Here is a 25191-nt window from a genome sequence, read left to right as displayed (position 1 = left end):
TGTACTCAGTGTCTTAAAGATCGATACCAACATCAAATCACAAAACACGTGTGGATCCCACAGGTAAGCTGGTGGCGAGGAACTGCGGCGGATCTTCAGAGCTGGATCAGCAGGTGTGTCAGGTGACAAAACATGCATATAAGGCCTCCAACATAACATACCCAAATCTTGGTCAGTCACTCCTAACTGCTGGCAAATTGAGAGAAAGTTAAAGGAAATTGTCCTTGTGTATCTATTAAGCTCACTGAATAATCTTCCAAAATCATGCTGTCAGGTACCAGATAATGTTCTGAACACATTGCATTGGTGGAAAAAAACATTAATGTCCACCTCACTACCATTTACTTCCACTAACACCTGATCTTGAAAAATAAGGTAAATAAATATAATAAATGTGGGCACCATGCTGATGTATAATCCTTACATTTTTTTAAACAAAAGCTCAATATATATCCTTTAGCTCTAGTGTGACTAGCAGTGCTACAAGCTACAGACTTTGTTTTCTAGGTTGTAAGCCAATCAGGGAATGAGGATTTAAGCTTGTTTCCTGTTTAATCAGACTAACATAAACCATAAGATTTAGTATGACTCATGTCTCCTAGTATGGATGTGTGTAAAACAGTATAGTAGTGTACGTGTGAGATTATGATGCAGTGTCAGTCAGACAAACCAGCGTGACAGTGGCACAAAGAGTGAATCCCTTACAGCTGTTTATTCAGACACTAGCTGCATTTCTGACAAGAGTTGGAAGTCATCTGTGTATAGTTATAAAGTGCTGATGCAGGCAGCGATATATAATAATATGGCAACATACCCTCTCTTTTGTTCTCTCGCCTTATGAGCAGACTCACTTCCTTGTCTTCACACATGGATGCATAACAAGGTTTTATCAGCTTTTACCATGACCTTACTTTCATTTTCCAGCTGTGTGAAGAACAAAAAGTAGCAAGTGAAAATTAATCTGAATCTTTCATAAAAGTATTTATTTCAAGGGCACTTGTTTGGCAGTGTGTGAAAGGATTTTGTTTTCCCAGAATCTCACTGTTGAAATACAGGTTCTTTATTTTTTATGAAGATCCTTGGTAACGTGCAAAATATTGAGGGTAGGCATTAATTTGGACATGTTAATTCTTTAAACTCCAACACTTTAAATTGTTCTAAACCTTGTATTAAATTATGTTGGCAAAAGGTGAGATCTTGCTTGTGCACCATTTTTTTTTTAAATGCATGAGAGGGACAAAACATTAAAAGCACATTAATGCATTCCAGTATGACTGCATCCAAAAACATTAGAGGGACAGATCATGTTAGATGTTTTGGAGATAAAGTCAGAGAGACCAGATTGAGGTGGTTTGAACATGTTCAGAGGAGAAACTGTGATTATATCTATAGAAAGATGCTGAGGTTGGAGCTGCCAGGCAGGAGGTCTAGAGGAAGAGCAAAGAGGAGATTTATGGATGTAGTGAGAGAGGACATGAAGTTAGTTGGTGTGAGTGAAGAGGATGCAGAGGACAGAGTTAGATGGAGGCACATGATTCGCTGTGGCGACTCCTGAAAGGGAACAGCCCAAAGGAAAAGAAGTGAGACTGTAACCCACTTTTCTGAATAACAGAAATACTAAAATTATTACCTGACAGTTTAACAAACTGAATTCTACCTTTGCAAAGGTTATAATTAATGGAAGAGCTGTTGTGAATTGCATTAGATTATTGCACCTAATGAAGTGGCCAATGTGTGTAAGTTCACGTAGGGAATAAATGTTAATACAGAGGACAATTGTTTCACAATTAATGTTTATTAGCTTAAAAAATAAGCACACTGGAACAAAGTTTGGTAATTTTGTTCCTACATTCACCAGGACACACTGCATTTGTATTGGAGGTGAATGATCTATAGTACAGTAAATCACAAAATACAGCTACATTTGTTAGGTTTGTATGACTTTATGCTTCCACAACAAACAAAAGAAAAGAGTTAATTAACATTTTGTCATTATAAACTTTACTTATTATATATTACTGGGAGAAACTAGTAAATAAAAAAATAAAAAACTATCAAACTAAAAAAGAACTATCAAAAAAGAAACTTTGATTTAACGTGTTTAATAACACAAGTAATGAAACAGATTCGCTGTAAAAGCGTTATAAAAGTATTAGTAGTGACATTTCAAAATGTTTCCTGTAATGGTATTTTCAATCTTTGTCATTTAGCTTATTAATATGGGAAAAAACTATGACTGCTGTTTGGTTTGATTTACTGTACTACTCCCTAAATGCTTAGTAATAAGCAAAATACCACTTTGTTAAACATGGCATCTTAAATGATAAAGATTTACAGGAACAATTCAGTTCACATATTAGTTGCTTTCCTGTCAAAGTAAGCAACTAAACAACAACCTTATTGGCTTTTCTAATACATATAATTTGTATAATTATTTACATTCATTCACATCATAGTAATACATGAGTGCAAGAGGCTCACTGCCTCTGGGTTATGAAAGGAAGGTTCGAACGGTGCCCTTCACCAGCCCTCTGCATATTGGACACTTTCGCAACGAAGGTGCACACTCTTTACAAACCACCAGGTGTCCACATGGGATGAAGACAATGTTGACCTCTTTATCCATACACACCTTGCAAGTGCGTTCCTCCTGGAGGCGCCGTAGCTGCTCCTCCATGGGGAGGTCTGCAAAGAAAAAGAGATTTATCTTTCCATTTATAATCCTACAATTCTGTCACAACTGTCACTCAGTACACATAACATCTATTGCACGTCTCTCTGTCCGGTAAGAGGAATCCGTTTACAGTTTTTTCCTGTAACCATTTTAAAAATGATCATAAAGAGCCTTAAATTTGTCATTTTAGAAACATAAAAAATGACACATACATACAAACATGCCCCTGAAACAATCCAGCACATAACAGCGGGGTGCAAGATGCTAGCAGGGAGGGCATACATGTAAGGCCATAACCAAGTGGGTGGCATAGTGTAGAGAAATATCTGTGCTGAGTATAAACTCAAAGTCCCAAAGGACTCCAGATACAGACTAGCAAACTGGTCATTGCCAACCAACTTAACTCAGTAGTGGTGGACAAAGAAGAACAATGCCGTAGTGCAATTCAAAGCGATAGCAACATCTGGAAGAAGGAACATGAGAAGCTCGAGAAATACCGAGAGCTAAAAGAAGAATCTGAAAAGATGTGGAAGGTGAAGACACAAGTTGCGCCTGTGTTAATAGGAACATTGGGGGCTATGACCCCAAAATTGGGAGAGAGGCTTCAGCACATTCTAGGAACATCTGAGATCTCTGTCCAGAGGATTAAAGTCCTAGAACAACTAAGATACTGCAAAGGACCCTCAAGCTCCCAGGCGTCTGGTAGTGGGGACTTTTTACATATATGGCCATGTTTCCCAAAAGCCAAGTTATTTGTTGAGTAAAAGTTGGTCTCTATAATTTGAGGTCTTGCAACAAATAATACCCTTGCTGATAAACAATTAACCTCTACAGTAAATCTCTTTTATAAATGTGTCTGCAGTTTATCCAGAAAATATAGTGCAACACATTGGACAACAAAACATTCATACAACTTTCACACCATGGGTTTGGTATCCAGTAAAGATGGATGACCTTTAAAAGCATGAGAGACAAAGTACTTTACAGTTAAAGCAAGTTAAACCAATTAAACAGGACATAATGTAAGGCCTGAGGCTCAGGTGTGTCTTCATACCTGAAAGATCTTGGCTTGGTGATGCAGCTTCATTTGACTGGGCTGCAAATGTATAGGGGAACATGTCATTAGGTCTTGATTTGGTTAATGCTAAACAGAAACAATGTACTTTAAATAAGTTATTCCTAATAATTTATCAAGTCTGAAGGCAGAACCTCACGCTTTGTGAGGTGAATACAATGTGGATTTAAGTAAGAGACTCAGCTACATTTTGAGCGCAGTACTTTACGTTCTTTTGTCCAGGTTGATTACATCTGTCTATTTACATATACACTGAAACCTTACTAAGCAAATATATTTTTCTTTCACTTTAATGCATGTAGCTTGTATAAACTATCAAACACAAATTCTATGACAAGTAGAGTCAGAGAACATGTAGTGGTACGACATACATACCCATAAGATCTCTGAGCAAGTGCACGTCATTTTTCTGTATCCAATTGCGAAAGACCTCAGCAGCAGCGTTTCCTTTTGTGAGGACGAGCTCGATCAGCCTGGCAGTTTGCTGCTGGGCTGACGTCTGGGCCTGAAGACTGCTGTACTCCTCAGCAGCTGCAGGTTAATAGAGAGCAATAAAATGAAGATGTTTCGAAACTGTAAATGCTACAGCTTTACAATTAGGAATAAAGTGATAACTTAAGATATACTACAAAATACTAATATCGATATTACTAACTGAAAACTATTTACTGTTGTACACAATAAATTACAACACAAGAAGATTATCATACATAAGACATTTTGCTCTCTTAAATGCTCCAACACTGGCTCAACACTCTTCAGACGCTGAATCAATGCTGCCTGGTGTCTTTTCACAAAGGTGAAACCATCTGAATCGAAAAGAAACACAAAGAGTTATTGTATACATGTTTTGTGTTGTTTAAAAGTTTCCAGTTGTGATTTTCAAAGACACTACAGGCAAAGAAACAGCTAAATCTTCACTGCCGGGTGTACCTGATGCCATCGCCTCAGCCAACATCTCTCTCTCCTCTTCCCTCTTCTGGTCCTCGGCACTCAGAAGGTCTGAAACAAGTTCCTGGACTGTTCTGTAGTTCTCTCCACTGGTCAGGATCTTGCTCTGGACTGTCTGCTTGACTAAACTCCTCTCAAAACCCATCTCCAAGGCAGACTTTATCACTGGGGTGTTCATCATGATGGCATCTTCAGATCTCTCCTCTCCTGGACCAAGGTGAACCACTAAGAGAAAGATACGAGATTCATCAGGTGTCAGATTGGTAAACAATAACTATGGGCTCTTTCTGCTGTATGATACAATCATCTCTATTTAGACTTGGGCACAACAAAAATCTAATACGTAGATCAAGACAAGTTTATCAATGTATGCTTACACTCTTCCAAGATCGAGGTCTGCCGTTTGGCCTTTTTTATGTTTTAGAGTCTAGAGATACCTGTGCTTAACTCTTGTTTACATTTCAATCAGTTTTTTAATAGCTTCAACTCACCAGGTGGATCCACAAACTCTCTGGAGCTGCCGTCTCCATTTGTCAAAAGCTTTTAGAGAGGAAAATATAAAAATAAGCTTTTTTAAAATGGCCCGATGTATGTCAAACGTTTCACCAAGAACAGATGTGTAGGTTGCTTCCCACTAACCTGCTCAAACAGCCGAGGAAAACGAGCTTGGATCTGGTGAACAAACTCTTGTCCCTTCTCCTGGAGCAAATATTCACACCTGCAATTTACCAGAAGATATAAAAATGCAAATGTGTCTATAGGTCATCCTTCTGACGTGTACCCACTTTGCAAATATTTGTCTAGATTAGTCTTTAAAAAGAAAAAAAAAAAAAAAAAAAAAGAAAAAAAAAGGTACAGACAACAGCATTTGATGTCAAATCTAAAAATTAGCATGAACCAGCAGCATTTACCGAGGAAACCATTTAGCATGTTCAACCCATGGATCATCTCCAGACTCCCAGCATCGGAGGCCTCCATCACAGCAGAAGCACTTGACGTCATCATTTCGACCTTTTGAGCAAACAAGGAATACTCAGTGATTTTAGGGGTTTTCACGGAAAGAAAATAAAAGTGATTCTGATAAAGATGACTGTCTAAAATCAATATGAATGTTTGTTTCTTAGCTTTTTGTTTCAGTTCCTCTTTTACTTGGAAGTGTTGAGTAGTAAAGTGATCACATGCAGATTTAACAAATGTTCCAAAAATGAGATGATGGTATTATAGTTAATAATGATCTGGTTTTCATGGTTGTTTCCCCTTTAAGGATTTCAGTCTGGACTTTCCATGACAATTAGAAAGAAACTGGACACATAGTGGCACTGAAAAATACCAGTGTGCAGTGGAACTCCCTTAAAATAATTGGGGAAAAACGTATCTGCACATTATGAGTAAATATTAGCAGTGATTTGGAGTCGGGAGTCTGTTTCTGAATTATCTCCTTTTGGCTGCTAAATAATCTTGATGAGGTCACTGTCACTGGATAAATGTGTCTTTGAGGTTTTCCATACCTACATAGTAGAAGCCAGCTTTAGCCAGCTGGTCAGGTCGAACAGGGATACGGGATGGCCAGTTGACAAAGGTAAGCAGCCTCTCTTCACTCTGCTGCATAGCAGGATTGGAAACATTACTCAGGACTGGGGCTCCTGCAGAGATCTGAGAGGTTGCTGCTCCAGATGCAGCTCCAGCTAGTGGCACATTGTCAGCCCTGTCCCCCCGGACAAACCGACAGTTTGGATAATGCCTCTGGTGTTCGGATACAGCCCTGTCGCCTGGCTCCCAGTTACTCAACTGCAAATATAAACAAAGGAAACAAATGAACACCCTGAGGCATGTGTGAATGATAATGTCCCTCAAAAACCTTTAAATAAAACCTCAAGTGAGAGCTTACCCTGAGCTACAGCCCAGTCAAACCTGTAAGACATTTACTTCTAAAGAGCAACTGTGCTACTGTCCATACAAAGAGACTAACCTGTCCTCCACAGCTGAAGCAGGCCACCCGGTCAGCCTGGCCCAGATAGTAGAAGCCTGCCTTCGCGAGCTCTCCCGGGGTGATAACAGAAAGCGTCCAAGAGTGGAAGGAGTCTAAGCGGTCCTGTTCTCTGCGCATGCTTGGGTTATGGCATGTTGGTCTCTGGTGAGACATGTCCTCAACACCACGCGAGCTCAGTGGGCTGGAGGGTGGCGGAGCAGAGAAGGCCATATTAAGGTAGCCCACTGGCTCTTCACCCTGACCTGAACCAGAATGCTATACAAAAAAAACAGATGCAAATAGAGAGCAACAGATTCTGTTTAAAAAATGAAGTCTTTTATGAAGTAAGAAATGATTTAATATCTATGAGGTATCTTACAGGTATGGCTGGAGCAATGCGTAGGGGGGAAAAAGCTGAGTGAGAGGAGGAGAGCAGGTTGGCTGTAGATGGGAGACTCTGGATGAAAGAGCAGGAAGGAGAGAGCTGTCTGTGTTTCTCTATCGGACAGTCTCCAACCTGCCAGCCTTCTGCTGTCACGTTACACCTAAAACACTGTACGCGATCACCCACACCAGTGTAAAACCATCCTGCCCTCGCCAGACTTCGCTCTGTGACTCCTGCTGGTGGGAATCGAGCAAAAGTAGAGATGCGGAAGAGTTCTGTGAAAAAAAAATGACATCACAAATGATCACATTTACACATTTTTAAGATAAAAAAGCTTAGATACAAAAATGAATCATAATCATAAATGTACAGGCAAAAAGCAAAGACATTTACCTGAGGAGTTGTCATATTGCAGATCAGGTGGAGGTCCATTACGACACAACCCCATCAAAAACTGATTGTTTTTGAGTTGAAAAAGAGTTTCCATTTTGGGAATTTATATAGGCTTATATAAAGCAAAAGTGATGCCCTTCAAAGGGAGAGAGGTTTGAGAAAACCCAAGGTCTCACTCTCTCACACAGACATACTCATTCACACTGAAACAAAAAACCTGTGAAACTGATAAGGGGGCAGAATCCGTGGGAGATAGAATTCAGATCAGGACAGTGAAAAAGAAAGTTTTGCAGCCTAAGGGAGAAACGTAATAATTTCTGTGAAGATGAAGTCAAGCAACCCCCATTATCACACCGCATCTCACCGTATCTTCCTCAAACCATCCTACTATATTTTGTGCCTACAGACTTTACACCTGTACTGAGCAGAATACTTCTTAACACTAAAATGTTGAAACTATGTTTATTATTCAGTTACAGTCCTAGTAGTTGCATGTGAAAAAAAAAAAAAAATCACATCCTAGGATAAACAATTTTAAAGAGTGCAATTAAAATGTATCCTTAAAACAATAATCAGATCATACTGATGTCAGATCACCCAGGATCTGTGTATACTTTGGCTTGTATACCTATGGAACATATGTCTAATATCTTAACTACCAATTTAAACTCAAACATACACTATATTGCCAAAAGTATTTGCTCACCTGCCTTTAGACCCATATGAACTTTAGTGACATCACATTCTTAATCCATAGGGTTTAATAGGACGTTGGCCCTTTGCAGCTAAAACAGCTTCAGCTCTTCTGGGAAGGCTTTCCACCAGCTTTAGGAGTGTGTTTATGGGAATTTTTGACCATTCGTCCAGAAGTGCATTTGCAAGGTCAGACACTGATGTTGGAAGAGAAGGCCTGGCTTGCAGTCTTTGCTCTAATTCATCCCAAAGGTTTCTATCGGGTTGAGGTCAGGACTCTGTGCAGGCCAGTCAAATTCTTCCACACCAAACTCACTCATCCATGTCTTTGTGGACCTTGCTTTGTGCGCTAGTGCACAGTCATGTTGGAACAGGAAGGGGACATCCCCAAACTGTTCGCACAAAGTCGGGAGAATGGAATTGTCCAAAATCTCTTGGTATACTGAAGCATTCTGAGTTTCTCTGACTGGAACTAAGGGGCCACCCCCAGCTCCTGAAAAACAACCCCACATAATCCCCCCTCCACCAAACTTCACAGTTGGCACAATGCAGTCAGACAAGTACCGTTCTCCTGGCAACCGCCAAACCCAGAGTCATCCATCACATTGCCAGATGGTGAAGCATGAGTCATCACTCCAGAGAACGCGTCTCCACTGCTCTAGAGTCCAGTGGCGGCGTGCTTTACACAACTGCATCCGAAGCTTTGCATTGCACTTGGTGATGTATGGCTTGGATGCAGCTGCTCGGCCATGGAAACCTCTTCCATGAAGCTCTCTACGCACTGTTCTTGAGCTAATCTGAAGGCCACATGAACTTTGGAGGTCTGTAGTGATTGACTCTGCAGAAAGTTGGCAACCTCTGCGCGCTATGTGCCTCAGCATCCACTGACCCGGCTCTGTCATTTTACGTGGCCTACCGCTTCGTGGCTGAGTTGCTGTCATTCCCAATCGCTTCCACTTTGTTATAAAACCACTGACAGTTGACTGTGGAACATTTAGTAGCGAGGAAATTTCACAGCTAGACTTGCTGCACAGGTGGCATCCTATCACCGTACCACGCTGGAATTCACTGAGCTCCTGAGAGCGGCCCATTCTTTCACAAATGTTGGAAGTGATTGGAACACCTGAACTCAAGTATTTGGATGGGTGAGCAAATACTTTTGGCAATGCAGTGTACAATGTGTGATTATGTATACAAACTTAAATAAAATCAATGCTCAAGCACACATGCATACAAACATATAAAGACCAAGGGAACTGCAATCTCAAACCTCTCCCCCCACCTTGGACATCCCTTTTGTGTGTTTAAGGCTTCATAATTGAATAGTTAAAACCAATTAGAAAAAGTTTATGCTCCTTTGGTGGGGATAATGGAGGTCCCACTTTAGTTTAATGTTGTCAGCTCCTGTAAAAAAGAAAAAATGTATTAATTGTGTTTATGTAGAAGTTCATCATGAAGGAATTATAATCTCTATTTTATCCCAATTCATTAAATAAATTTGTTTGGTCTATTAAAAAAATGTGAATAATTTACATTACAGTTTCTCAGAGCCGAGCAGTGACCTTCAGGCTAAATACTAAACATACTCAGAATTACAATTACAGAAAAGGCAGTAAATCTGTCGACCTGGCATCACAAATAATTTAAGGCATCGGTTAATTAAAGGGTACACAATTGTTTTAGAATCGCACTTCAATGAAGCTGGAGAAGTTGAAAGAGCCAGATTTCTAAAGAGAAATTAAACACTGCAGGTGGCGAAATAATCAGGCTTTTGACATTTAACACGTTTAATTACATAAATCAGGGAAGTATCAGTTTAATTTAAATCAGCTAGTCGAATATAGAGATGCTAAAAACAATGTTCAATCCAGGAACAGCAGACGATGCGAACTACACTATATTGCCAAAAGTATTTGCTCACCTGCCTTTAGACCCATCTGAACTTTAGTGACATCACATTCTTAATCCATAGGGTTTAATATGACGTCGGCCCTTTGCAGCTATAACAGCTTCAACTCTTCTGGGAAGGTTTTCCACCAGCTTTAGGAGTGTGTTTATGGGAATTTTTGACCATTCTTCCAGAAGTGCATTTGCAAGGTCAGACACTGATGTTGGAAGAGAAGGCCTGGCTTGCAGTCTTTGCTTTAATTCATCCCAAAGGTTTCTATCGGGTCGAGGTCAGGACTCTGTGCAGGCCAGTTAAGTTCTTCCACACCAAACTCACTCATCCATGTCTTTATGGACCTGGCTTTGTGCACCTGAATTCATTTATTTGGATGGTGAGCGAATACTTTTGGCAATATAGTGTATTTGGTGCCAAGTTACAGATCAAGCGATAAAAAGACTGCAGCTCCCATATAATATCAATTATATCCTACGTTGTTTGGAGAAAGAAACTCAGTACAATTCACCTTAATAAACTGGAGAACTAAATAGTGAAAGATTTTTAGCGGACTGCTAATATCTGCTATACACTTGACGGGGTAGCTAGGTACTTTCCTCAATGATAACCCAAAACCTACTGGGTTATTCCAGACACTTCCGGCTAACGCTCTTAATTTTAGCTAGCGTTAGCTACGTTAATATCAAGAGGAGAGTTTGGCAGATTTTAAATTGGTTGCTACCAGCAACAATTAATTAAAACATACAAATAGCTGGTATTTCCCACCCGAATGCTTCGACATTCAACGCCCCAAAGGACCCAGCTGAATCAGACGCTAATGCTAATGCAAATGCTAACGCCTGCTAAAGCTAACTTGAGCGTTGCGCCTCGGTTTTACTCATTATGTTAATCTATGTAGCAACTCTGAAAAGGGAAAATAAAACTGGCAGCTTTGACCGACGAAAACAAATGATACAAAACACGAGAACCCACTGACGTGTGTTTTCCTTTCCAATGGTTTGCCTGACTCACCGTTTCGTAATTCAGCCAACTTCGAACGGAAAGTCCCGGTAATGTCGACGTCCGCACAGACGCTGCAGTCGCCTAACGCCCCTTCCTGTTACTGCGAAATGAAAATGTGACAGAAAAGTCAAATAGATGCGTTAAAAATCCCTCAGGTAAGTCCCCAAGACCCGGTGCACAGGGGTCCCCGGTAGTTTCGGGCAGCCACACAGTTTTCCCACGTAAAAACAGATTACGTAACAAACACAATCAACCTGCTGATGACACGTTCATTTAAACGCCTTAATGCCAACACGGAAAAGTAACGAAATGTCACATATGAACAACATCTCTGTAGCTACCTTCAGATAAGCTACCAGTTATTAATATTTAGCCAAATCTTATTTTGACAGCTTAATATTAACAAAAGTCCCGTCACATCACCGTAAACATTGTAAGCATCATGCAGAAACCTTACCCACAAATGTGAAGATGTATTGAGAATACATACAATCAATACGCCTACTTTGTATTTGATGGCAGATGTTCAATGACGATAAAATGACAATAGATATATTGTAAATATTAAATTTGGATCTAATCAGATATTGTTCATACAATATAGGCTACGTATAAAATTTCCCAACTAATTGCAGCAACAATCTGACAAAATACAACCTTTTCTAATCTTAAAATATTAATAGTATAAGGACTAATATCATGAGACAGTTTACTCACAGAGCAGCCTTGCTGAGGACTGGTCAGATGATCAGAGGCAATGAGCCATGAGAAATACTTTGTAGGGTTGTACTTTCCTCACCCAAACCACTCCCTGTTTGACTAGCAGGCTCTGCCTCAAGCCTCCAAGCCCTGGCTGCGTTCATGGGTATTTCAGTACCTCATACTTTATATTTAAAATATCATTCATGGTGCTGTCAAAGCAATCATTTTTAAAAGAATAAAAATCCCTAAAAAGTATCAAAGATATTTAAAAAGCCATATACAAGCAATAATGTCCTTTATAAGCTGAACTTTTTGGAGTTTGAACAGTGTTTCTAGTTGAAAGAATGCAGTAGTTAGACACCAAAAAACGTACAGAAGACGGAATTAATAATAATAATAATAATAATAATAAAGATTAGGATATTGTTACTGTGAATGTTATAGCATTCACAGTAGATTAAATTTTGTTAATTGTGAAGAACTGTTTTACTGTTACAGACAAATCAACATCTCTTCGAAATAAAGGGTTTTGTAAAACTATAAGAATTACTGGGAAATGCTGTGACGTACCTGCTTGAGAGTAAAAAGAGTTATTTGCTGAGTCATGTATCAAGGGACCTACAGCTAAGTGATAAAGTAACTTTCAAAGGGATACGTGATTGTCAATCAGAGATATGTAAAAATGTTAATGCAAATGACATTTATTTAAAAAGAAATTCAAGGAATTATGACCATTCAGCAGACAGACATTAAATGACTCCCCTTCCAGATGTTATTTTTCAATTTCTCAACTTACTAATTAAAGAAAGAAAAGTAATTGTGATGTGCAAATGTTTCAAAACCTAAGACTTGCAAGGCAGGTCAAGAATTGGGATTTGTCAGCTGCTGATATTTTGAGAACTGACGCATCAAACCTGTGGCAACACTAAAGAGCCACAAGTGTTCCTCTGAGCAAGTGACTGAGAATCTGAAAATGAAGATAACAGCAGCCTACAAAGCATGGGAGGCTATCAGAAGACATCATGGTGCCTCCATCTTGACATTTTCACTATTTGAAATGTCATTATGAAATGTCAGTAAATAGGTCACTGGGGAAGTCAAGAGATCTGAAAGACCAAGCACACTTTTACAAATATACGTTTTTACAGATAGAGAACAGAAGAGAGGAAGAGAAGTCCTAGGATTGAAATGTCCTAGAATCAGTCAAGAACATGATACTGAAAGTGGTTCGCTTCCACAATAGGACAATCATTCAAAGTAGATCTAAAAATTTACTATACACCAAGAAACACGAGCTGAAGTTTTGGAGAGGCCTTCACAGTCACCTGAGATGAACATAACTGCATATGTGTGAGTGGATGTAAAGCACCACATACACACCACTTACACATACACACACACACAGCAAAGTGTGTGTATGTGTAAGACATACAATATAGTGTGAAGAATGGAAGAAGGCTTCATTTCCCTCCATTTTTTTATGTTACAGCCTTAGTACAAAATGGATTAAATTCATAATTTTCCTCCAACTGTGCGATTGGTGGACAACCACATTACCTTCCTGCACCACAGTCACAGGTCTTGAATTGAATTGAATTGAATTGAGAATGGATTAGTGGACACTGATAAGTACAGACAACCAAAATGCTTAGATGGTGATAGCAAATCAAATCTGTTATTGTCATTGTTTATTTTGTTGTTAGTTTGCAACCATGACTAATGTCAAAGAAAAAAGAACATCTGGTGTATACTGTTGCACCAAATGCATCATCCAACTGTTTCCAAAAAAGGTAGTGGGCGCATGAAGGTAGACTGGTCGTCCACCTATCTCACAGTTGTTGGTTCAATTACAGGCTCCTCCAGTCACATGTTAAATTGTCCTTGACACTGAACCCCAACTTAGTCGCTCCCAGCATAGCATAGCATCCATTTAGGACCCCGTGTAAAATGTACATTTAAAAAATTTATTTATTTGCTAATCAGTTCAAACTGATTTAATTGATAACGGTACAAAGACAAGAACAAGTTTTGAAAAATTATGGCAGCGACATGTTTAAAAAAAAAAAAAAAAAGACTAAAAAAAATTGTAATGCTAAAACAAAATAAAAAAGCTTTCAAGAATACAACTACTACCTACAACTAATTAGATTATTTGGTAACAAGTCAGTATAACCGGATTTTAAAAGAGCTTGGAGTGAGACTCATCACTCTGCAAAATTGCCTGATTAAGTAGTTCAACAACTTAAAAATGACATTTCTCAACATAAAATTGCTTTTGTTAAATAATATATCAAACACTCAGAGAATCAAAATCAAAAAATGCAAATTAATACCATACAAATATATAAACATCTATAAAATGTACATCTGCTGTGTTATCTCAAAATTGAGAGAATTTTAAGTGAAGAAGTTGTTATTTATTTTATCATATATCCAAAAACCAGGACTCTAAAAAGCAGTACTGGCATTGAGCAGATAATCTTAAAAAACAAGAACAAAAATGCATAATTATGAGATCAATTGAAAACCCAGATACATTTTTATTCAATGATATTAAACTGGGGAAGATTTGTACAGAAGGGTACATCACTAAACTAAACTCAGATGGAAAATAGTAAATGTTGCTCTCTGTGGCATGAAGTTAGTTTAACTGTAACTAAAAATATAACAATAGAAAACCTTCCAACAAAACCATTAAAGTATAGTTTAACAAGCACATGAACAGACACTCAAAAACCTCAAATCACTAAATGTCTGGTGTATTTAAAAGTTTATTAAACAGAATCTCCTTAAAAATGATTACAATGAAAGTAAGAAAACATTTATATGTATAAAGCACATGCATAAAAAGATATAAAACCGATCACTTACAAACTGTAAATAGCATAATAAAAATAATATGTAACATACATAGTGGGTGTCATGCATGCTAAGATAAATATAGTCTAGGTAGCGTGTGCCTGTGTTTGAGTCCATGGTACTTTAATTTAAATAGATATATGTGACTTGGCTCTTTGCTCGAGGATTCTGTGAATGTGAATTTATATATTTTCTCCCTCTCTCTCTCTTTCTCTCTCTCTCTCACCTTCTTCTAACCAGCTTCCAATGAATTCATTCATTGGAAGCTGGTTAGAATATAATAATTAACAATTTCAATTTCTGATAAAATATAAACACGACGCGGAAACTACACAGCAAATACAAACTGATTATGCGCTTATTACGTAACTTAACAGAACAATGGGAATAAAGAGTTTCCCATATTAAAGGTTGTCTTCTGCACTACAGCACCAGATAGCACTTGCAATTAAAACAAAATACATCAAGAACACAGCTTCCACAATTGCGTTTTTTTTTTCAGAAGCACAAACATGATTCCAACCTAATGCAGTGACTCACAAAAAAGTCCAAAAAGCACAATCTTTTCCTCTCTCATTTATAAACCTTTTTAACTCTGTGCCAAGAACGGAGGAGATTCTAATTCTATTGAGTGGTAGAAAAGGAATATCATAAAGGCACTGACCAGAATTAGTTTTTGATGTACTGCATACCAGGGGTTTAGCATGTGCTAAGTCTATTTTAAAAGAAACCACATATATTTCACATTATTGCAAGACTTTTTCAGCTCATGCTGCTCTGCTTTAAGGTTTTTTCATACTGTTCCAGGCACCTAATCTGTAAATGTCTTTTAATTGCATCTTGAGGCTTGCCTACATTGTAAAATTCATTGTCAAAAACTGACTCTGTCTAGTTATGGTAACTGCATAACTATGATTAACACACACACACGACTAACCAATATATTTTATATACAGACAGAAAAAAATTGACAAAAATCACCAAACATGTTTTATGAATGAAACAGGATTACCAGAGAAATGTTTTGTGACTTGTTTATATTTTAAAGGACTTGCACCTCATTGTGTTTGTCTGTTCCCAAATTAAGACACAATTCATTGCATCAAGTGTTGAATAATCTATCATGTTTCATTCAGGGTTACATTATCAGTGTGTGGTAATGCAATAAGGTTCTATCAATTGCAATACAAGACCACAAGGAGGCAAGACTGAAAAACGAATGCAGATCTGATATTTGTATTAAGTGTGAGTTTAAGAGTCTTCAGAAATTGTCATTTGTCGTTCGGATCGGAAAATGGGTCTAAACTATTATGTGTGTCATTCTGTGAGGCCAACCTGTAATGCCACTGAACGAATGAAACAAGGTATGTAAAAAAAGGACAACTTTAGGAATGTATCAAGCTAACAGTTAAAAATTGTTGAAAAGCTGAATGGCCCTGTGTGAATAGCCAAATTGTATTTTTTTGAGTTTTTCAAAGCCGGTGTAGAAAACACGTCAAGGCCCTGGTGGCAAACAAGGAGTGATAATAATAATATTACAACTGTACAAACAAATCTTCAATAAATACTACGTTTGAGGAGCTTATATTAGTGCTGCTGTGGATAAATTGACCAGAACACGCAAAATAAAATGCGATCTAATACAACAAAAGCTAGAACACAGAATTAACCAAACCAAAAAAAAATAAAAAAATAAAAAATACATGAGTTTTATAGTGAGGCTGTTGTAATGTTTCATGTAGTGTTTTAGCTCTATTGTGTACCAAAAAAAATTACCATCAATATTAAAAAACTCAGAGGGGGACAGAACAAAGGTGTTATTTCACACAACGCTAATTTAGTTTAGGCCATCACCTAACTTCACTTATCACAAGACCAAATGCATCAGGATTACGGTTTCCTGCGGGAAACCAGGTATTGTGTTGTACTGCATTACTGTAGAGGTCCTCTGTATATTACAGCACTGCTTTGTGTAATGTAATCAGAGGTCCTAAAAATATGTTTATTATATCTTTATAGTGTCCTAACTTTAGACTCCTCTTTATAGTGACAACATTCTGCAGCCTTTGTAGCTTCACTTCCTTTTGACAGACTTTGATTGCTCAGCAATAACAACTTGACTGTGACCCAACGTATCCTCCTGAACTTGATTTTGGACCCCTGGATCCTGGTTTTGAGCACCACCCCATGTTTCAACACAGATATACAGTATATGTGATTGGGGTCTGTTAGTGTTCTTAATTTTGTAACGGTTCACCACCAGGGTGCGTCCTCTCCCCCTGATTTGTGATGGTAAAGTGTTTTTCAGGCAGGGGTTTTTGGTTGTATGGAACCAATGTAGTGTTAATCCATTGCCCCCAGTTCTGATGCTTCTTAAGTACATGTTTTGACATCTGTGAGCATGTACTTTTAACTCTCAAATTACAGGCTACTTGGAGGTAGACTAATTACTGAAGATGTTACTTTTTAATTCCACAGGCTACAGACTGTAACTGACAGGAATATGGATTTGATATGTTATGTTATGATTAAATATCTTTTCTGTAACCTTTATATGTTAGTTTAACACAGCCACACATGCTCATTCTTTGCATGTGTGTAACTGTTGTGCTCAGACTTTATCATCTTGTCTGTGTTTTTAATGTTTGCTGAAACAGCATCCAAGTGGGGATAATTAAACAAATATGTACTTTAAAATAAGCTGTAATACAGAGGAGTGCTGTACAAATATTGTTGCATCTCTAAAACCAAGACCAAAGAGAGAAGAATACCAGCAGCTTACCACCTTCTGTGAGCGTCAGGTTATTTAAATCCTCAGACTGCGAGTAGTGTTAGGATCCATCACACAACAGTAGTATATTGCCATACTATGTTGTTCGGTACCACTTTTGAATCCCAAAATCCTCCAAAATTCGTAGTCGTGTTACGATGATTTGATGTTAAACCATATTTTGGTGATGGTTGAGCATGTCTATAGCCAGGTGAGCAAGCTGTCTCTGTCCATATGTGACCCAGACAGGACGGTGTCCATGTCCATCAGAAGATCTGAGCTGAGACCCTCGGGAATGCAGGGCATTAGCTCTTCACCCTCAGACATCGGAAGAACGGGCATCGACTCCTGTAAGCTCATCGAGAAGGTCTCGCCAGAGTCACCTAACCAGGTCAGGTAAAAAGAAGTTACCAAACTGAATGGAAATTCGAAATGTCAACAGTGACCTTGGATTTGGAAAAGCTATTGGGCATTTTCACCAGTTAAATGTGTCATAATTAAAGCTACACCTGGACCAGTACATGTTCTTCTCCCCATCCCCTCAGGGGAAAATCAAAAAAATATATTTTTTATATTACATATTGACAGTTTTTTATGTGTGTATATCAGCACATAATCAGCATATTACTATGACATTTTCCTCTCTCGCTCTCTCATACACACACATTAAATTGCATTTCAGGGGATGTAAGCCTGCTTGTCCACTACAGAACCCCTCAGGTAAATGTTTGTGTGTGTTTGTGTATTACCAGTATCCATGTGATCCACAGAGCTCAGCATGTGGTCTGATGTGTGGGGTAAGCTGCTGACGCTCAGACCACTGTCAGTGCTCTCGTTGCGAGAGTGAGCGCTGCACAAAAACAAACATAAGCCACAACAAAGCTATGACTTGATAAAAGTTTCATTACAGTGAAAGCGTCTCTTACTTAGATACTCTCCTCTCTTTATAGCTTAGAATTGATTATTTATAGTGTTACTTGGTTTACTTTCCACTTGTGTAATTTAATTACCACAGCTATGTAACAGATAAAACTATAATAAAAGTGGTTTTAAACTCACCCATTAAGTGTCGGTTCATGGTTTGAGGCTCTGATCCTGACATCCAGAGATGGGACAAGTGTCTGTGCATTCCTGTCATGGTCCATTCCACCCTGCATTTGGCTCCTTCCTCCTGCCTCCTGCCACACACACACGCACAGTGTTTATATTAAATAATTTTACTACTGCTAAATCCGAACTCACATATAAAGCATAATACAACAGAAAATAACGAATGATTTAATATAAACCCACAGAGCTTTTGGTTTACACAACCAACTACTATTTTGTTTAACCTCTGACCTGTGGTGTGATTTGCTGAGGGAGGCCTTGTTTGCATCTCATCTGTTCCTTTTCCTGCCTTTGCTGCATTACCAAACCAAGAATGCCAGGGTTCATTTTCTGGGCTGAAACATAAAATTAAAAGAAAAACCACTTTTTGACAAATAAGTAAATATTTCCAAGTGGTGTAGGTAAAACATTTCAGCTATGAAAACTAAGCAAAACTTGTCAAAACTTTGCAATCTTTCTTAGTTTTGTTGCCAAACAGCAATTTGTGATGGTTGACATTGGAACAAAATGTTTCTCACTGACAAAAAATAATTGTCAACTCAGGAGACACAAATTTGATAATGTGCTACCTAGACGCGGGTCAACCCATGTGGTGGTCTTATTTATGTGATCGATGTAGTACACCTCTCCTTCTGCAGTCACAGCCTGCTCCCAGCCTTCAGGCAGTGGACCTGAACAGCAGTGAAATACACAGTGAGAAGGCAAATGGTGGATGGAGTGTATGGAGAGTAAAAAGTAGAACCTGGCCCACGTCCTTTAATGTCTGTGTAGCTTCTTGTTTGTAGAGATTTTATTAATAGAAGTGAAGGTTAGTGGGAAATCACAGCTCTAGTATAGTTTGTCCTGTAGAGTAAAAATGTGCATCTTGTGCAATGTGCACGTGCACTGGGTGGGAGATTGTATCACTTTATTATGTGACTACTAAATATTGCCAATATTTAATGTGCAATTTGTGGAAAAAGGTGATTGAAAATGTGCATCCTTCAAGGGTCTGTTCAGCCAAATTACGTTATTAAAAATAATAATAATAACTCAACATCAGCTCCTCTTTTACACATTATCATATTATGGAAGGTTTTTATTTGGGACCATTTCTTCAGAAGAATGTATCCCCAGTGGAAACTTTTCACAGTGAGGTCTGCTCTAAATATTTTACCATTTTCATTAGCTTGGTGGTAACTTTGCCCATCAGTTGTTTGGTGCTGGTCAGGCAGTGTATACTGGGTTTTGCAGATTTTACTTCCAAAACGCCTGCTAGCTGTGGCCAAACAATAAAAATGGATGTGCTTGCAAACTAAAGCAATAAACATCAAAAATAAGTTGAGGGGAATCTGATTGTTCCATTCAAATCAGAACAAAATTGTGTCTCCAATGAGAATATCTACAAGTAACCCTTTTACATACAGGTAGCCATGGGAGGCACAGTTAGGATAAAAATGTACAACTTCAGTGAAGGTTTTACCTTTTAATATCTATACATGTATAGTACATGATTGACAGCAGAACAGAGGTTTAATGAATATGTTCCACTTGTCTGTAGGAGCAATATACAGGTTTTGCTTCCTCCTGTTTGTACAGGCCATTGAAAACCCAATTCCAGTGTAAGTGATAGGAGACAGAATCCACAGTTCTCATCTCTTACAGAATTGTATACAACTGTTTATTGTGAGACTTCAGAAGTCTCACTAAGTTGAAGTTATTCTTTTTAGTAAAAAAATGACTTTATAATTATTACTTTGTGTTTGTACTTTTTTAGATTGTACTAAAAACTGCTGTAACATTTTATTCACTGGATTTATTTAGTTTGGGGGACTGAAGCCTCACATTGACTTTAGATTCTATTTTATCATAGAATGAGATCTGGGGATTTTGTCTTCAATCTCTTACATTGGAATCTATTTATGCTCAGTATTAAACACCAGAAAAAAATACAGCAAGCAAAAACCAGCTTTGTTGTATTAGCACCTCTGTGTTTAGACAAATTTGTTTCATTCATCCATCTAACCGTAAATTTAAGTAAGAGACTTTGTAATTTGGATGAACTGACCATTTAAATCTAGTATACTTTATTCAAGGACATCAATAGTCCAAAAATGTAAATAAGAGCATCTGTTTTAAGTGCTTGAAGTGCTTTGACTGGTATTTTTCGGAGAAGATGAAAATTTCCCTCAATTTAGTAGCATGCTCTCTTTATCAAACCTGACAACCTGAGAGTCCCATGTCTCATAGACTGATTAAACTTCAGCCTGGGCTTTAATTTTATTTTGTGAAATTCCAACCAACGTCACCAAAAGCCACGGATGTAGTGACCCAGAGGGAATCCCGAAGAAATCACACCAAGCAAAGACCTGGCCTTCTGGAGAAGCTGTTGAACTATGAAAAGCAGGTCTGTGCTTTAAAAGGAAACTGGATGATTAGACGGGGGAAAAAAACAAAAAGATACCTGTGTCTGGATTGATGTTTTGTGGTTGCGTAGTGGGTACTGGATTGCTGAGGGAGTGGGCATGGACCGGAGTGGAAGGGATAGGGTGCTGAGTTGCGGCCGACTGAAGCTGTGAGAGACGAGGGTCGTGCCATGTAGTTGTCTTATCCAGGTGACTGCAAACACACAACAAGTCTAAACATATCTGTATCTGTTGAACCACTGTAACCTGACGGATAGGACTCGTGAGACACGTTTAGCCTGAGACCTGCTTTACCTGTCCCACCAGATGTGCACGTACATCTACACTAACGCAAAGTAACGACACTGATTGTGTGTGTGCTAAACGACAGTAGCCTTTGACAGAAGCGTGAGCTGTCAGGCCATGTGCTTTCATGAATGAAAGTGGCTGAAACCACACTGGTTACAAAACTAGTTGGAACGTTTTCTGTTTGCATGCTACTGATAAGTTTGACAATTGCACAGTATTGCATGTGTCTCCTCACAGTTTTCTCTACTTTCAATATTTTCTGGGAAAATATTTAAGTATGGACTGTTGTCACAGGACAGAACTCTATTAGAAATATTGAAAACATGTTTTAAATAGGGATCTTTTTAATTCATCAGCAACTATTTCCATAATTTAAACATTTTTTAGTAATCTATCAAGCAATAGGGGAAATTTTCGGAAATGAAAATGAACTACTGTGTATCATATTCTTTCCATTAGAACAAGCTGGGGTTGTGATCTTTCTTCCCTGATCTTTCTAAGTAGAGACTCTGACTAACCTGCAGAGCAACAGACACAAACACCTCAACATATAAAAGACCTCTTACTTGAGAAAGTATCGTTGGCCAGTAGGCGTTTTGGCCATTTCCCAACCGTGGGGGAGTGGCACATCATCAGGTATGATCGGTGTCGCTGCTACATCCGTTGCTTGAGTGGAGAGGGAGTTCACTGGGAGGGAGGCAGGGGAAGAATGGGCGCGGACGTGATGAGGAGTGAGGGAGCCGCACACACCTCCATCCGAACTGGCCTGACGAGAAACAATCAGGGTTAACAACAACTGCCATGACAAGCCACAAATGGCAGTGAGAAACCAGCAGGAAGAAAAGGTTTGGATGGAGACAGAATGAGCCAACATGGAGAGATGAACAAGAAAGATGAAAGAAAGGAAATAAATAAATAAAAAAAGTGAAAGTGCTTATTCACACGTGTGGGGTCTTTACTTGCTAAGAGTTTTCTGGAGGAAGGAGGATGAGGAAGTTTATCAAAATATCTGTTGGCCAGCTCTCTGAGAAACTGGTTGACAATTGTTGATTGAGATAAGAACATTTTAGGAAACTGTTTGAGCCACACCTTTAAATACAAGACAAGACTCAAGGTGTGTGTGGTGGTCATTAAACAAATGACATTTTATGCGCAATTCTAATTATTTTCTATGTACCAATTAATTTCATTAATTACAATTTCCAAAATACCAGTAGAATGCCTGCAGCACATGAGAAACAACAAACCGTAAAATACTGTAGTAAAGGACAACGTGGTAAATCTTAAGACGTTGAGCCAATTTTAAAGCATCAGTTTGCAATGTTTCAAAGCAAATATGAAGTTTTTTCAGAGTTTATAAAAGCTTACCTCTAACAACTTATTCTGTGATTATAGATTCTGTGAGTAAACTCAGCGTTACACAGATACAAAAGCAGCTGCACAAGTGCTACACAAATAGCTGTAAACTTTACAGTTGAGTGTTCAAGCCACTATCAAACACACTGAGTAGCTCCTGGCTGAACTACTGGCGATTCGGTTAATAATGCTGCAAAAATGTTTACCGAGTCCAAACAGCAAACTTGATGGAGAAAACAAATGCTACAAACTGCAGCCTCAAAAGTGTTCACTGAATCATGACCTTTTGGAGTCTCCAAAATGTGTTTATTACCTTCACAAATATGATCAGTTAACACAACTACAATTGCAACGATTTAAGCAGATTTTTAGCTGAAACTTAAGTAATGATTTTTTGTTCCCAAGGAAAAGTCAAAACATTTGCTAGTTTCAGCTTCTCAAATATAATTATCCAATGCGTTTCATTGTCACACATGATAGTAAACTGAATATCTTTGGGTTGCAGGATTTGAAAAAAAAAATCATTTGGTACTAATGGCTAATATTTCTAACAATTTATAAAATACATAAATTCTTGGATATCATCTCTAATTTTAAGTGTTGATTAACAATTCCCTGTGGGTTAACTAAACCATCAGTACATTAGTCGTTTCATCGTCGGGCTGGGTTTTTGTATCATTGAGTCCCTCTAATGTGTTTTTCCATATTTGCAGTCCGATGCAACACCTCCACCTCAGTGACAAACACAACAGGACTATCGTGCTCCATACAGCCGGACTACTTTGTCATGAATGTAGTAGCTGTGGGAATTAGTACTTGTCTGGAGTGGCCCCGGGGGTCCGGCTGCCTGAAGAACGAGTCCGGCAGTTTCCTCATCCTCATGGGCAGAGGCGCCGGATGTCTGCTCTCTTTGCTGGGGTTCATCACCGCATTGAACAGGGCCTCCAGCTCCGTCTGCGAGTCCCCGCGGACGTGCACGATCTGCTGCCCGGCCGGAGGCGCGCCACGGTGCGCGTCCATGTCGCCAAAGTTCGCCGTCGAAACAAATCTGTCGAAAAGTTCAATCACACAAAATAAACGTCAGGCGCGTAAAGACTGCGTGCGTCTAAGCGCTGTGAGTTATGATCAGATTTGTTTACACACCCCAAAACCACTAATAACAGCACCCCCCACCCCATTTAAACTTTAGTGTCGTTGTCTGTTTCAAACTTTAACAACTCGGATGTTAATAAACTATAGGGGGGAAAAAAACAATCATCGCGAAAACAAGTCGAATAAGTGCAGCTAAAAGCTGATAAAAGTGAATCTCAACAGCGTCCAACATGCTACATGCCTCCCACATACCTTCAAGCAGCCAGACCGTTTTCCCCCCTCTCTCTATATTCCTGCAGGAAAAAAAAAATAAGTTGGAAGAAATCACAGATTTCCGATAAGAACTCCGAGCTTAAAAGCTTGGTCGAGTGAAGAACACACACACATACACGCAAACACGCAGATGTTTGAAACTAGTTGGAGAAAAGGGATTTCAGCGAGACCTCCAAACTTTTTTTCACATCCACTGTTGAGTCCAGATTCATGTGATAGTGCGGAGGGGCGGGGTTGCGGGGTTTAAAGCTGCCGCAGTTGCAGGGGAAATATTTAGGGACGGGCACAAACCATGGACACAAGAATGAGAAAACAAGGCCTCTATTTAATGTTAGAGTTACATGTGCATGAATCCAGTCTTTGGCCCTGACAATGGACGAAAATAAAGGGCTGTTCAATAATAGTCTCTGATTTTGCTTTTTTAGTTTTCTCTGCTGTGCTGCGTTTTCCAGTTCGTGCGATTTCCTCCAGGTAAAACACTGGAGATTGTGGGGGGCAAAATGTAGACAAAGGGGACAAGAAACAGCCAACGAGAATTTACTACTTAAAAGAAGGGAGCTGCGCTGGTGTCGTTCCTGATTTCTGACTCTGGGCCTGGGTCTGCTATAGTTTTGGGGGTGGGGATGGGGAGGAGAGGGGAGGGGGGCAGATTGGGAAGTTGCACTGAGAAAACATCCGCCCCAGATGACGACAACCCAGCCGGAGCCTGTTTGTCCCTGCAGGCACAGCCACAGTATCCCGCCCTCTGGTGGAAAACACGCAGACAGTGGGCTGCGGCTATGGGCTGGCCAACAGTCTGAAGTCAAATGTCTCTCTAGATTGGTGTTATCAGCTTGTTTCATCCATAACTTTTTATATTAAATTATAACTAACGATTATATTCAACCTTAGGATTTAACTTAACCTGGCTTTTTATATCAAAGGACATTTTCCAGCCTGAAAAGGGGATTAGAGAAAAGATCACTGTTAACACAGTGGTGATTCATTTAAAAACACAGTCATAGGGTGGAATTTTGTAGTTTCCACTTTGAAGAATACGACAGCACAGATAACAGCAGCCCTCCCCACTCTGAAACCATCTGTGTCAGAAATGCTAAAACTTTTATACAGTTCTTATTACACTTTTTTAGATTGTATCTGTTTTTGTATCTGTATCTGCTTCATTTTAGGAGCAGTGTATAAACAGATTCAGTTTTATTTACACTATATAAAGAAAGCAGTGTAATTTATGTTAGCACGCTTGTCATATTGAAGTGTGATAAAATGCAGTTGTTTTTATTACCATTGAGAT

The 25191-nt window shown here is 38.9% G+C and overlaps 2 protein-coding genes across 5 annotated transcripts; both read right to left on the bottom strand.

Annotated features, from left to right (window-relative positions):
* Positions 1 to 1774: 1774 nt before the first annotated feature.
* On the bottom strand, positions 1775 to 11884 carry birc2 (baculoviral IAP repeat containing 2). Its single transcript, XM_067494835.1, has 14 exons — positions 11763 to 11884; positions 11055 to 11145; positions 7448 to 9544; positions 7049 to 7329; positions 6670 to 6945; positions 6209 to 6488; positions 5612 to 5711; positions 5340 to 5418; positions 5192 to 5240; positions 4683 to 4925; positions 4460 to 4558; positions 4125 to 4280; positions 3729 to 3770; positions 1775 to 2685 (listed from the first exon to the last, which is right to left on the bottom strand). The coding sequence occupies exons 3-14, from the start codon at positions 7539 to 7541 to the stop codon at positions 2492 to 2494; spliced, it is 1893 nt and encodes a 630-aa protein (XP_067350936.1). The 5' UTR covers positions 7542 to 9544; positions 11055 to 11145; positions 11763 to 11884; the 3' UTR covers positions 1775 to 2491.
* A 1813-nt stretch (positions 11885 to 13697) lies between these two features.
* Positions 13698 to 24245, bottom strand: LOC137109246 (transcriptional coactivator YAP1-like). Of its 4 annotated transcripts, none has more exons than XR_010912287.1 (10): positions 23880 to 24130; positions 23352 to 23583; positions 21746 to 21945; positions 20930 to 21084; positions 19056 to 19157; positions 18718 to 18821; positions 18436 to 18554; positions 18126 to 18226; positions 15458 to 17759; positions 13698 to 15417 (listed from the first exon to the last, which is right to left on the bottom strand). XR_010912287.1 is itself a non-coding variant. In XM_067494832.1 (10 exons), exons 3-10 carry the CDS (start codon positions 23553 to 23555, stop codon positions 17578 to 17580), a joined length of 1167 nt encoding a protein of 388 aa, XP_067350933.1. In that variant the 5' UTR covers positions 23556 to 23583; positions 23880 to 23920; positions 24071 to 24245; the 3' UTR covers positions 13698 to 17577. The 4 variants fall into 4 exon arrangements, 3 of the variants coding, with proteins under 3 accessions (XP_067350933.1, XP_067350934.1, XP_067350935.1); XM_067494832.1 differs by having other exon boundaries at positions 13698 to 17759; positions 23880 to 23920; positions 24071 to 24245; XM_067494833.1 differs by having other exon boundaries at positions 13698 to 17759; positions 23880 to 23920; positions 24017 to 24116.
* Positions 24246 to 25191: the final 946 nt, after the last annotated feature.

Source organism: Channa argus, chromosome 24, assembly GCF_033026475.1.
Source record: "Channa argus isolate prfri chromosome 24, Channa argus male v1.0, whole genome shotgun sequence".
NCBI lineage: Eukaryota > Metazoa > Chordata > Actinopteri > Anabantiformes > Channidae > Channa > Channa argus.
Note: the sequence above shows the minus strand (reverse complement) of the source record. Positions and strands in the feature narration are given on the sequence as shown.

Excerpts from the sequence above, each read along its gene's own strand:
- LOC137109246 (XM_067494832.1), bottom strand. The coding sequence starts at position 23,555 with ATGGACGCGCACCGTGGCGCGCCTCCGGCCGGGCAGCAGATCGTGCAC. Across the intron at positions 19,158-20,929 it reads AAACATCAATCCAGACACAG|GTCCACTGCCTGAAGGCTGG; the intron begins GTATCTTTTTGT and ends ACTGCTGTTCAG. Across the intron at positions 18,555-18,717 it reads CTCAGCAAATCACACCACAG|GAGGCAGGAGGAAGGAGCCA; the intron begins GTCAGAGGTTAA and ends TGTGTGTGGCAG.
- birc2 (XM_067494835.1), bottom strand. The coding sequence starts at position 7,541 with ATGGAAACTCTTTTTCAACTCAAAAACAATCAGTTTTTGATGGGGTTG. Across the intron at positions 6,489-6,669 it reads GCTTCAGCTGTGGAGGACAG|TTGAGTAACTGGGAGCCAGG; the intron begins GTTAGTCTCTTT and ends TTATATTTGCAG. Across the intron at positions 3,771-4,124 it reads CTTGCTCAGAGATCTTATGG|CCCAGTCAAATGAAGCTGCA; the intron begins GTATGTATGTCG and ends ATACATTTGCAG.